This window comes from Carcharhinus amblyrhynchos, chromosome 4 (assembly GCF_965287045.1).
Source record: "Carcharhinus amblyrhynchos chromosome 4, sCarAmb.v2.hapA, whole genome shotgun sequence".
Classification (NCBI taxonomy): domain Eukaryota; kingdom Metazoa; phylum Chordata; class Chondrichthyes; order Carcharhiniformes; family Carcharhinidae; genus Carcharhinus; species Carcharhinus amblyrhynchos.
In genome coordinates, this window is record NC_137327.1 from 80,448,168 (window position 1) to 80,461,907 (window position 13,740).

General features: G+C 43.6%; 1 protein-coding gene across 6 annotated transcripts in view; it reads left to right on the top strand.

Moving 5' to 3' along the window:
- Positions 1 to 12,299: 12,299 nt before the first annotated feature.
- Positions 12,300 to 13,740, top strand: part of gria3b (glutamate receptor, ionotropic, AMPA 3b) — a 374,879-nt gene continuing 373,438 nt past the window's right edge. For all 6 annotated transcript variants that reach the window (XR_013886514.1, XM_080187405.1, XM_080187406.1 and 3 more), the window contains exons 1-2: positions 12,300 to 12,583; positions 12,919 to 13,077. Coding sequence is in view for 5 of the 6 variants with exons in the window: in XM_080187405.1 (XP_080043531.1) it covers positions 12,493 to 12,583; positions 12,919 to 13,077 (250 nt within the window). In the remaining variant the exon portion in view is untranslated. The remainder of the gene's footprint in view (positions 12,584 to 12,918; positions 13,078 to 13,740) is intronic.

Consider the following 13,740-nt stretch of genomic DNA (forward strand, 5'->3'; position numbering starts at 1 on the left):
CTCAACCGGGGAACATCATTGCAACCTTCATAGCAAAGCTGAAGCAGATTGCAGAGCATTGCCACTTCAGGTTAGCTTTGAACAACATGTTAAGAGATCGATTGGTTTGCGGTGTATGTAATGCAACTGTATAAAAGAAACTATTGCTCAGTCTGAGTTGACATTTAAGAAAGTGATGGAAATGATGACAATGATAGAGAGTGCTGAGAATGGAGTCCAGGAGTTACAAAGTGAGTTCGAGTGGGAAATCAGTAGTAGTATTGACGCCAAAAGCAAGGACACGGGATTAAGCACAAGCAGAGAGTTGAGGGCAGGAGCTGAAAGAATCACTAAGTACTGAAGAGTTAAGCAGCCTAGCAATAACACAAAGTGTGTTTGATGAGGAAGAAGCCACTTCTCAGACGTGTGTTGATTTAGAGGAGCGAAGTGCTTCAAGTGCGGAAGAAAAGGTCATTCATAGCACAAATGTAGAAGCAAGTAGGGCCAGGCCAGTCCAAGCAGAGTAAATAATCCGGTGCATAGTATGGAGAATTGTCCAGTGGGGGATGAAATGTAATATCATTAAACAATGTGGAGGCAAGCAAAGTAGCCCCCATCACAGTTTCGTTATTAGTAACTAGTCAGCCACTGAAGATGAAGGTAGACAAGGGGAATCAGCTACTGTTGTAAGTGACTCACCAGTTCCTTAAAGAAGGAGTTCAACCCCTAAAGTTGATGAACACTCCAGTAAGACTAGCTATGTATACTGTGAGATCATTAAGATAGTATAAAAAACTAAAACTCTGATGAGTTACAGACATCAGTGTAGCTACCGCTAATGGTGATGTTGGGACCAAGTTCAAAGGGGCATGATTGTCTCCAGGAAATGAAGTTGAACTGTAGAGATCTTTATGATGAAAGAAGGGACCTACACAAGTCCATTAAAATCTTAAATACCATAGAACCCCAAAAGTACAGAAGGAGGCTATTCAATCCATCAAGTCTGCACCGACAACAATCCCACCTAGGCCTTATCCCCCATAACTTCACATATTTGCCTTGTTAATGCTTCTAACCCTCGCATCTGGGGACACTAAGAGGCAATTTAGCATACCCAAACACCTGACCTGCACATCTTTGGACTGTGGGAAGAAACTGGAGCAGCCGGAGGAAACCCAAGCAGTTAAAATGACTGGAAGACTTAGGCATCAACAGGCCTGCACAATTTGCAGAGTGTGCAGCACCCATAATACCAGCAGTTAAACCAGACAAGATCATCCATATCTGCGGGAACCACAACCTGACAATAAACCAGGCTGAGAAACTGAATAGACACCCCATCCCCAAAATAGAGGATCTATATGCAAGGTTGGCTGTGAGTCTGGCATATACTAAATTAGACATGAGGCATGCTTATCAATAGTTAGAGAGAACACTTTGAGAGCTCATGTCACCATAAACACACATAAAGGGCTGAATCAATATGTATGACTACCATTTGGAGTTTCATCGGCTTGTGTCATCTTTCAGTGAACTATGGAGAGATTGCCCAGAGTTGTAATTTATTAGGATGTCATACAAATAATGGGATCCACCAAGGAGGAGCATTTGACAAATCTGGATGAAGACGATTTCAGAGGCAGAATGTGCCTAAAAAGACGAGCACCATCCAAGCAGATGAAGTGATTTATCTTGGTTACTGGGCAGATGTTGAGGGGTTACACCCCGTGGAGGACAAAGTGAAAAAGATTAAAGAGGCACCAGTCCCTAGGACCACCTTGGAACTCAGTTCCTTCCTTGGGATGGTCAATTATTACAGACAGTTCCTCCCAAATCCATCCACATTACTAGCACCATTGCACCCACTGTTAAAGAAGCACCAGCGATGGTGTTGGAAAACAGCACAGAAAGAGGCTTTTAACCAAGGTAAGCAGGCACTTCAGTCAACATACTTATTAATGAATTCCCAGTCCTCTAAGACGATAGTACTTACATGCGCTGCATCACTATATGGGGTTGGGGCTGTACTATTTCACACAATGGATGACAGGTCCAAGAGACCCATGGGAAATGTATCAACAACCCTGTCAGATGTGGAAAAGGGAAACTCCCAAACTGAAAAAGAAACCCCAGTTGTTACCTTTGGCATCAAGAGGTTTTACCAATACATCTGTGGGAGACATTTCACACACTATAAGCAGCTTTTTGGGGCTTTTCAAAGAGAACAGCTGATTCCACCAATTGCTTCTGTGAGAATACAACGATGGACACTGGTCTTGTTAGCTTATGAATATACCTTCAAACATCAGCCACGGGCTCACACAGCCAATGCACATGCCTTATTTAATCTCCTATTACCCAAAAGCATGCACCCCTGCTAGTATCGCAAGAGGTTGTCATGGCTTTAAACTTTCTGGACCTGTTACTTGTAACAGCACAATAAATTAAGTCCTGGACTAATAGAGACTCACTGTTATCGAAGATTAAACATATGATAATGCACGATAGGTAGAACGAGAGTGCTAAGGAGGAAATGAAGCCTTATCAACTCCGGAAACCGGAACTTAGTTGGAAGGATGGTGTCGTCCTTTGGGGAGTGGGTGTTCATATCCAGACCAGGAAGAGAATTATTGCTTGAAGAGCTGCATAATGCCCTTCAGAACATGTCAAAGATGAAAATGCTCGCGAGAAGCTATGTTTGGTGGCCTTACATCAATGCTGATACAGAAAGAATTGTGAAACAATGTAACCAGTGCCCTTTCCAGCAGACATTAGCTGCCAAAGCCACCTTGAACCCTTGGGAATAGCCAGTTCAGCCATGACTGAGAGTTCATGTAGATTACGTTGGATCATTTATGGACGTGATGTTTCTTTTGCTCATGGATGCCCATTCGAAATGGATGGAGGTATACAAAATGAAGTCCACAACTTCATACGCCACAGTTGAGAAGCTGCGCCAATCCTCCGCCACCCACCCAGAGGCCCTTGCACTTGTCTTGGATAACAGAACCGTGTTCACAAGTGCCTAATTCCAGAAGGTCATGGCACATAATAGGATTAAGCATATCCAAACTGTGCCATGCTAGCCCTCATCAAATGGATTGGCAGAATGTGTAGTTCAGATTTTCAGGACGGGTATGAAGTAACAACCACTTGCATCACCAGAAACCAAGATAGCACGGTTCCTGTTAACCAGAGACCCAGCCCACATATCACTCCTGGAATAGCTCCAGCTGAGCTGCTAATGGGTCAACACATGAGGACCAGGTTGAACCTGATAGTTTCAAATTTAGCAGGGAGGCTGGAGACAGGGCAGAGTTGCGAAATAAAAACTATAGATTCATCAAAAGTAGGATGAGTCTTTGAGATAGACAATCCAGTTTTTGTAAAGGATTTTGGAAGTGAACTAAGTTGGGTCCCAAGGGTTGCTATGGCTAAGACAGGGTCACAAATCTATGAAGTGAAAATGCAGAACAGGTTTCTGAAGGAACACATAGATCACTTGTGGATACTGGAGCCGTCCCAAGAGCCAATGTTACTGGCTGAAACAATTGTGTTGTTGTTTGTCCAAGGAGTGAAGTGACTGATCAGCCAGTGGCAGAGCAGAGTGCTGCTTCCAATAAAACCAAGGAAATAGTGGAAAGTGACGTACTGATACAAGGCAAAGCAAGTCCAACCTAAGTTACCGCTATCGTTAAACCTCAACCGGTTGAGCTACATCAGTCTGAGAGGAAGAGGAAGTCCCTTGCCAGACTGAGGTCGAAATTCTCCAGTCTCGCAGACCCGGCTACTGCTGTCAGCAAGAACGGAGAATTTGCTGCTCAGCCAGATCTCCCTTCACAGCAGAAGGACTAGGGAATCCCAGCCAAGGGCAGAGTCAGAGGATCCGCCTGACTTTCTGATAAACTATGTCAAAAATGTTCATTATTGTTTGTTTTGAAATGTTTTAAAAATTGCGTAATTTATCAACATACTGTGTAATAAGGAACTTAAAGGGGGAGAGATATAATAGTTGGCCCCTTTAAGGACCAGACAATCCAAACAGCCAATGGGAAATGAGCATGGCGATCTTGAGGCAAAGTGTGGGATTGATCTTAGAGCTAAGAGTGAACACATCAACCGTCGCACCCTGTACATAATTATAAATAGTAATAAACCTGTCATTGTTGTTACCTAATTGGTGGTTGTCCAATTATTGAATTTACTACAGATAGGTTAGGTGCATGGGCAAATACTTGCCAGACAGAACTCAACTGACCCTTAATTATTTCTTCACATATGGGAGTGGGTGGGTTGCCGATTTTGGTGCCTGTCCACTCCCTGTATAGTGAGGGACTGCTCAATGGTGGAATAGATGGTGGTGGACCAGTGTGCCCCTGTTGACAACACAATCATTACAGGGAGCTGTAAATTCCAGCCCAAAGTTTGTAAACATTTAGGAAGTTTGAACGCAGCATACAGAATGCTTCAGTAGACAGAGACTACTAAAAATCAGTGAAGTCCTGTGAGAAAATGTGAGGTTGTCCATTTTCACAGGAATATTAGAAATATTATTTAAACATTACAGACTGCAAAAATTCTGCAGTGAAGAGAGATCTGGGTGTCCTTCTACATGAAGCTCAAGAAGTTAGCATGTAGGTACAGCAAGTAAATAGGAACACAAAAAGAATGCTGGTCTTTATTGTAAGTGGGATGAAGTATTAAAGTAGGGAAGTCTTGCTACAGTGCATTACTGAGATCACACCCAGAATATTATTTACAGTTTTTGTCTCCATATTTAAGCAGGGATATACCCTCATTGGAAACAATTCAGAAAAGGGGGGTTGACAGGATAGATACTGAGAGGATTTTTCTCTTGTTGGAGATTCTACATCTAAGAGGCAACTTGAAAATAAAAGGTCTCTGATTTGAGATAAAGATAACATTTCTTCTCCCAAGATGATTGCTGATCTTTAGAATTCTCTACCCCAGAGAGGGCTGAGTTAGTGAGTTGGAAAGATTACTGCTTAAAAGGGAATCAAGTGTGGTGGTTGGGGGGTGTATGGGGGTGGATACAGGGCAGACAGGAAAGTGGAGTTAAGGACATAATTAGATAAGCAGAGCAGATGGCCCTCCTGCTTCTATTTCTTATGATCTTGCAAATCAGACTCAATGACTTGTGAATAAATTATGCATTTCTCGCTGCATTACATACATATATACATACATAGAAATGAAACTCTGATGACGGATCATCCCTCTGCATTGTAAACTCTGTTTCTCTCTCTACAGATGCTGCTAGCCCTTCTGAATATTTTCAGCATTTCCTTTTATGCCATGTTTCTTTTGAGTCTTGTCCTTTCCTTCTCCAACCAAAACACATATATTTCTGAGTATCTCATCATACCTTCAAACTCTAATTCCTGGAGCCGTTCTTGTTGCTTTGCTCTGAACTGTCTCTAACATACAAAAAAAAGGAAGCCTTGATTTATATAGCACTTGTCATGACGGCTGAATGTCTCAAAGTGCTTTGCAGTGAAACACTGAGGAAGCGTAATCGCTATTGCGAGGTAGGAAATGGGAAAAGCAGTTTTCAAAATGGTTCAGTGACTCCAAAATGGATAGCTGAGGAGATATTAGGGCAGGTGACCAAAGTTTTGGTCAGAGTTAGGTTTTAAGGAATGCCTGAAAAGGAAGAGGGAGAGGGAACACAGATACTTACGTATCTAACACACGAAAATAATGTGAAGGATGTTGACTAAGCCATTTTTAAGTACCACCCCAACTAAAAATTTGGTCAAAACTGACTAGTGCAGTGACACCATGCTATAGGCAGCAACAACAGGAAAAGTGTGAGAGTTTCACCCCTCACTCGGAGGTCCCACATTCAGGAGCTGCAGGATGTGTCTGCAGTCCCAGCAGCATCAGAGCCCAGCGGTGGCCGCAGTTGGGACTGCAGGCAGGCTCAGGGTGAAGGCCCCAGTGGATCCCAGGTTCAAATAAGTCTGGGCCATTCGGCAGGGAAGGGTTGGGCATCTTAGGGGTGGGGACTTGTGGATTTTGCAGTGCAGGCAAGGAAGTAGGAAGGGCACTATTATCTTTGGGAGGTGTCCCCAGTGTACAAAAGGCATCCCTTCAAAGAGAGTACACCCCCTTTCTTCCAAAGAGAGTACACCCCCTACCTTCCAAACAGAATACATCCCTTCCTTCCAAACAGAGTACACTCCCTATCTTCCTATCCTTTTCAAAATAATTTTGAAAGAACCAGTTGCACACTCCTACCTCTTGCTCTGGGCAACCCTGGTGTGAGCAGCATGATATTGCAAGCAAGTTCAACTGACCCTTAATTATTTCTTTACACACGATGGGTGAATTGCCAATTTTGGTGCCTGACTACTGCCTGTATATTGGGGGACAGTTTGTGGATGGCTGGGATGGTGGTGGATTAGCGTGTCCCTGTTGACAACACAATCATAAGGGCAAGCTGTAAAACCCAAGTCAACATTTGTGAACCTTTAGGAAGTGTGAACACAGCATACTGAATACTTTAGTAGATAGAGACTACTAAAAATCAATTCTTTTAAAAAAGGCAGAATACATAAAATCCTATGGATATACCCATGAAGCAGAATACTGGTATGAACCGTGAGCCATTTGTCTAGGAAATGTACTATTCTTAAGTTACTGGATTTCAGTTAGTGCAACTGTTGATTCTGTCCTGTCAGAACTGAAAATTGTGCTGGCATATTTTTGACAATCGATTTTACTTTAGCTCAGATACGTAAAATGTTTATGCTGCCTTCCACTTTAAAGAAATTATTCCTTACACTGATCGTCTAGAGTGCCAATCACAACTGTGCAACTATCTTTTAGTAAGTCTTGCATCATACATGAACTGAAAAGTACGAATCCAACTCTTCCATGAATACAATATTTTGAAATCAAGTTTATTTTTTTAAAGTCCTGCCTCTGTTATTCACTGATTCACATCATAAATCCGCTGCTAAGAGAACTGAAGTGTTATATCTTTATGAATCGAGGTGATTGAAAATGACTGTCGGCTAATCTTCAGGCAACAGAAAACTCACTGACTTCTTTCTCCCCGTTTATATTCCAGGGTTTCTGAGGCTAATAGTAAATCACAACTGCCACCCTGCCTGGAAACAGCTAATTCAGCACAAATCGAGAATCCAACTTAAGAAATTCTGACCTGTTTCTGCATTATTCAAGTAAAAGTTCAATCATAGGACAGAATATGTCTTTCTATTTCAGGTTTATTAATTGAAATCATTTTATGAACCCTGAGCACCATTTGCAATCTCGTACAGCTCTACTATCCAAAAACTTTAGTTTTTCAACTGTCTTCAGAGGACAAGAATGATTTGATGAATCTTCCCCTCTTTCTCCCAGAGACACTTCCTACCTATGTGAATTTTAATACTCTAAAGGTGCTACACCACCTCTTGAATCAGCCCGTGCAACGAAGATTGTTTATAGGTGGCACGGTAGTCCAGTGGTTCACACTGCTGCCTCACAAAGCCAGGGCTCCGGGTTCGATTCCCAGCTTGGGTCACTGTCTGTGTGGAGTTTGCACATTCTCCCCGTGCCTGTGTGGGTTTCCTCTGGGTGCTCTGGTTTCCTCCCACAGTCTGAAAGATGCACTGGTTAGGTGCTAAATTCTCCCTCAGTGTACCCAAGCAGGTGCCAGAGTGCGGCGACTAGGGGATTTTCGCAGTAATGTAAGCCTACTTGTAACAAATAAAAAGAACGTTTTCATCGATATGCTGCCTCTTTGACATTTTCCACATACACACCAGCTCCCATTGAGTACACTGATGACACCCAGCTCGATTCCACTTCCACTCACAACTCCTCTGCTACCACTGATTTGTCACACATTTTGTCCAACATCTAATAATTGATGAGCAGAAAATTCCTCTAAACATCGGGAGGGAAATCGTTGGAAATTTCACACCAGCAGATGTTCCGGTCCTACTGAAGGCACACGTGCGTTTCCCGGTGCCAAGGGTTCATTCAACAGGAAACCCCATCGATCACAGTGGACCAGAAGATCTCACTGTGGCCAATAGCAGGCTGCCTCTACCAGCACAAAACACGCAGCGCGTTGCACAGAAAATCCTACCCAATAATTTTTGACTCCATCATGAACTCCATTCCTTAATTATTAAATCATAGAATTATAGAATCCCTACAACGCATTTGGCCCGTTGAGTCTACACCGAATCTCTCACAGAGCATCTTACCCAGGCCCTCTGCGCCATCCTACCTACGTAACCCCACTTATTTGCCATGGCTAATCCTGTCTAACCTACACATTTATCCAAAGGGATAACTTAGCTTGTTCAATCCATCTAACCAGCACATCTTTGGACTGTGGGAGGAAACTGGAGCACCCAAAGAAAACCTAAGCAGATACAGGGAGAATGTGCAAAATCCACAAAGTCACCCAAAGCCAGAATCAAATCCCCACAGCTGTAAGGCAGCAGTGTTAACCACTGTGTCACCATGCCACCCTTAAACAATGACTTGAACTCTCTGGCACTTGCTGAGGCTGAACCAGGCTGTTCACAATCTTGTTGTCCTATGTGAACCAAGTTGAGCTTCTAGCTATACATCCATTCCAGCCTATTTTCACCTCTGTAACATCGCTGGCCTCCACCTTGCCTCAGTTCATCTGCTGTAAAAACCCTCATCCAAGCCTGTGTACTCTTAACCCACCTTCTACTTATGCCTTCCATAAAACTAAGCTCATCCAGAACTCTGCTACCTATCTCACATCAAGTCCCATCTGCCCAATATCTCTATGAGCTGTGAGTAAACGGGATTAGGTGGGAGGTCAGGTGTTTTACATATGTTGGTGCAAACTCAATGGGCTGAAGGACCTCTTCTGCACTGTGCAGTTATTTGATTCTGAGTCCCACGGATCCTCATGAACTCTCAGTCTGGCAACAATCTGATTTTCAAATTCTCATCCTTGCTTTCAAATCCCCCCGTGGTCTTGCCGCTCTCCACCTCTGTCACCTCTTCCAGCCCGACAATCCTCTGAGATGTTGTAGCAAGTTCAGTTCTGACCTCCTATTCATCCATGATGTTAATTGCTGCATGTAAGGTGACCTGGCCTTCAACTGCCCAGGACCCTCGCTGCATGCCTCTACCTCCCTCATTCAACATGTAATTCAAAACCTATGGACCAAACTTTTGATCACCTGCCCTAACATCTCCTGCTGTGACTTGGTGTCAAATTGTATTGGATAACTCGTCTTTATGCACCTTGGGGCATTCTGCTATGTTAAAGGAGCCAAAAAAATACAAGCTGTTGTTGTGCTTGAGTCATACAACAAAACAAATAATTATCGTGCCAAACTGGGCCTTGACAAAAAAAGTTTTATTTTGTTTTTTACTCCATTCTTAAAGCCAATGCTCAAAATAGACCAGGCAAATCCAAGTCCATTCTTCATTTGCTCCAAATTCAAAAGCTAATTGAATCCAATTCATGGTCCCACCAAAGGAGACAAACAAAAACCAAGCTGACAAGATGAGGCATTGCACCCCTTCTTGGGCTTGATCTGACACTTGATCTTAGCCAAAAGGCCAAAAAAAAGTTTTCATCAAAGAATGCATAATATCATTCAATTGAATTCCTCATTCTGCTTCTGAACTCGAACTAGATTTGCATCCATTTCTGTCTCTGTTCGATCTCTACTTTCTCAGGAGGCGAAGAAAATTTGGCATGTCTGCTATGACTCTCCCCAACTTTTACAGATGCACCATAAAAAGCATTCTTTCTGGTTGTATCACAGCTTGGTACGGCTTCTGCTCTGTCCAAGACTGCAAGAAACTATGAAGAGTTGTGAACGAAGCCCAGTCCAACACACAAACCAGCCTCCCATCCATTGACTGTGTCCACACTTCCCGCTATCTCGGAAAAGCAGCCAGTGTAATCAAGGACCCCATGTACCTTGGACATACCCTCTCCCACCATCTTCTATCAGGAAAAATATACAAAAGTCTGAGGTCACGTATCAACTGACTCAATTTGATTTGATTTGATTTATTATTGTCACATGTATTAGTATACAGTGAAAGTATCGTTCCTTGTGCGCTATACAGACAAAACATACCATTCATAGAGAAGGAAAGGAGAGAGTACAGAATGCAGTATTGCAATCATATCTAGGGTGTAGAGAAACTTCAACTTAGTGCAAGGTAGGGCCAGTCAAAAGTCTGATGGCAGCAGGGAAAAAGCTGTTCTTGAGTCAGTTGGTACATGGCCTCAGACTTTTGTATCTTTTTCTGACAGAAGAAGGATGAAGAGAGAATGCCCGGGGTGCGTGGGGTCCTTAATTATGCTGGCTGTTTTCCCAGCGCAGCTGGAAGTGTAGGCAGAGTCAATGGATGGGAGGCTACATTCACGACCTTTTGTAGTTTCTTGCAGTCTTGGACAGAGCAGGAGCCATACCAAGCTATGATATAACCAGAATGTTTTCTTTGGCACCTCTGTAAAAGGTGGTGAGTTGTAGCTGACATGCCAACTTTCCTTAGTCTTCTGAGAAAGTAGAGGCATTGGTGGGCTTTCTTAGCTATAGTACCAGCATAGGAGAGCAGGACAGGTTGCTGGTGATCTGGACACCTAAAAACTTGAAGCTCTCAACCATTTGTACTTCATCCACATTGATGTAGACAGGAGCATGTTTTCCACTACACTTCCTGAAGTCAATGACAATCTCCTTCATTTTGTTGGGAGGGAGAGATTATTGTCATTGCACCAGTTCACCAGATTCTCTATCTCATTCCTGTACTCTGTCTCATCATTGTTTGAGATTCGACCCACTATGGTTATGTCATCAGCAAACTTGAAAATCGAGTTGGGGGAAATTTGGCCGCATAGTTATAGGTATATAAGGAGTATAGTAAGGGGCTGAGAACACAGCCTTATGGGGCACCAGCATTGAGGATGATCATGGGGGAGGTGTTGTTGCGTATCCTGACTGATTGTGGTCTATGGGTTACGAAGTTCAGGATCCAGTCACAGAGGGAAGAGCCCAGGCCCAGACCATGGAGTTTGGAAATGAGTTTTGTAGGAATAATGGTGTTGAAGGCTGAGGCAAGGTCAATAAATAGGAGTCTGACATGAGTATCCTTGTTATCTAGGTGTTTCAGGATTGAATGCAGGAAGATGGCATCCACCGTGAACCTGTTGCAGTGATAGGCGAACTGTAGTGGATCCAGGCTATCTGGGAGGGTGGAATTGATTCGTGCCATTGACTACGACAGCTTCTTCCCTGCTGCCATCAGACTTTTGATTAGACCAACCTCATATTTCCATAGAACCCTACAGTGTAGAAAGAGGCCCTTTGGCCCATCGAGTCTGCACTGAACACAATCCCACCCAGGCCCTACCCCCATATCCCTACATATTATACCCACTAATCCCTCTAACCTCCACTACCCTGGGCACTAAGGGGCAATTTCTTAGCGTGGCCAATCAACCTAACCCTCACATCTTTGGACTGACCTTTTTAGTTGACCTTTTTCTACACACCCTAGCCGAGAATGTAACACGACATTCTTCACCCTCTCGTTTCCTTCCCTATGAAGAGTGTGCTTTGTCTACATAGCATGCAAGAAACAATGCTTTTCACTGTATGCTAATCATTGGATCCAAGAATCTCTAGATGTGCAGAAGGAGGTCATTGGACTCATGGAGTCTGCAAGAACAACAATCCACCCCAGGCTCCATCCCTGTAACCCCACATATTTGCCCCGCTAATCCCTCTAACCTACGCATCCCAGGACACTAAGGGGCAATTTAGCATGCCAAACCAACCAAACCGGCACATCTTTGAACTGTGAGAGGAAACTGGAGCAACCGGAGGAAACCCATGCAGATACGGGGAAAACGTGCAAACTCTGCACCAACAGTGACAATATATGCGACAATCATAAATCAAATCAAATTCAAAACTTGAGAACAAAAGTCGATACAGGGTAGTCTCTGTGAGTTGCAAAGCTGGCAGGAATTCGATTCAATTCTGCACCGTCTCTGGTCCCTTTGAAATATCTGCTTCTGGGGCAATGGGAGGCACGCAGTGGTGTCTCTTTAAAGGTTTGGCGTCCACGTGAGAGTTATGTTTTCTATTCAGCTCACCGTGCTGTTGACAAACGCCCAGCCCAGTGCTTGTGTTGTGCAGCCCGCTCTGCAGTTCCAGCGATGGTTAAGGGATGCTGCTTAATTCAACGTCAGATCAAGTTTGATCAATATTCCCCCGCCGCTCCAATTGGAGGCGCATGTTCACATCCCCGCCTCACTTTCACCACCATCTTTGCCACTGTGAAATAGTCCTATTTTCCTCTGGCAGAATATTTTATCCTCGCTCTGCTCGTAACTGAAACGTTTTTGAAGAGAGAGAGAGAGAGGGCGAAGGAAAGAGGGGGGAAGAGTGGGATTTATATCCAGAGCGGTGCACTTGCCTTTTGCCAAGTCGGCTTGGAGGATTTGAAATCAGACAGAAAATGGGACAAATCTTTCTGCAGCCTGTCTTCCTAATATTCAACGTGCTTTTTGGTGTAGCCTTGGGTGCTTTTCCCAGCAATGTCCAAATAGGTAAGCCACCCCTGTGTTCTGGTACATAATTGGTATGTAGAAGTTCACACCGCAAGATCAGCTGAATTTTCAAATTGAAATGTATCAAAAATAAAGCAAGTCATCTGTAATTGATACTGTTTAAAGGGGATTTGCCTTAATCCCGAAAGAAAGTTAAACTGCTTTCTGTCGGGGTTGCATTTAATCACACTGAGATGTTGGCTAAAACATTCTGATCTGGGGTAGCCTCTCTCTGTGCCGCTGCTTGTTCTGTGGGGCAGCGAGTGAGGGACGGGAGGACTATGCGGCACCAGTCGATGTGATGTCTCTCTCTCTCTCTTTTCAATCCTGTACAGGGGGACTCTTCGCAAGAAGTACAGATCAGGAAAATAGCGCCTTCCGATTCGGAATTTACCTTCACAATACAAATCCTAACATCTCAGAAGCTCCTTTTGCACTCACCCCACATGTCGATAACCTGGAGTCTTCCAACAGTTTCTCAGTGACCAATGCTTGTAAGTACAGTTTGTTTTTTTCCAAACAGCTCTCCTCTGTTTATTTGGACTAAAAGCGCTGAAATTAAACAAAAAAAAACAAACCTTTAGAGAAGTTAATGAAGCCAGCCTGCTGGTACTGTGGAAGAAGGGGACCAATTAAAAACTACATCACTAATTTTCGCCAGATATTTACTTCACACACAGTTTCTGGCATCTTGTAACATACAAACATCAGAGACCTACTCAGCTCGATAGTAGAGAAATATTAAAGGGGCCCAGATCTGCCCATGTGTGCATGACAGGTGCAGTGGGTCTAAAGCCTTTTTTTTGTAGGTGTTTCTGTCTATTGCTGGAACTTTTGTATTCTGCAGAAATCTATAGTTTGTGATATTTGGCCGGGTGTCGGGGTGTCTTAGTTAACATTTCACGGAGTTATTTGTGTGTGTGTAGTTTGGGTCCATACCGGACGCTGCTGGCTCCACTGAAGACATTTGCGATGAAAAATGACTGGGCTACGTTTGCAGATTCTCTCCGCCACGTCCCCTTTTATTTTCACCAGACTCTGCAGTTGTTGCAAGGTCCTGGCTCATTAGTAAGCAGATCTCGAAGCACTTTGTTGCGCTGTATTTTGGAAATAAGCGCTGCCAATCGCTTCGCACCTTTCCCTCAAATGCTTTGGAG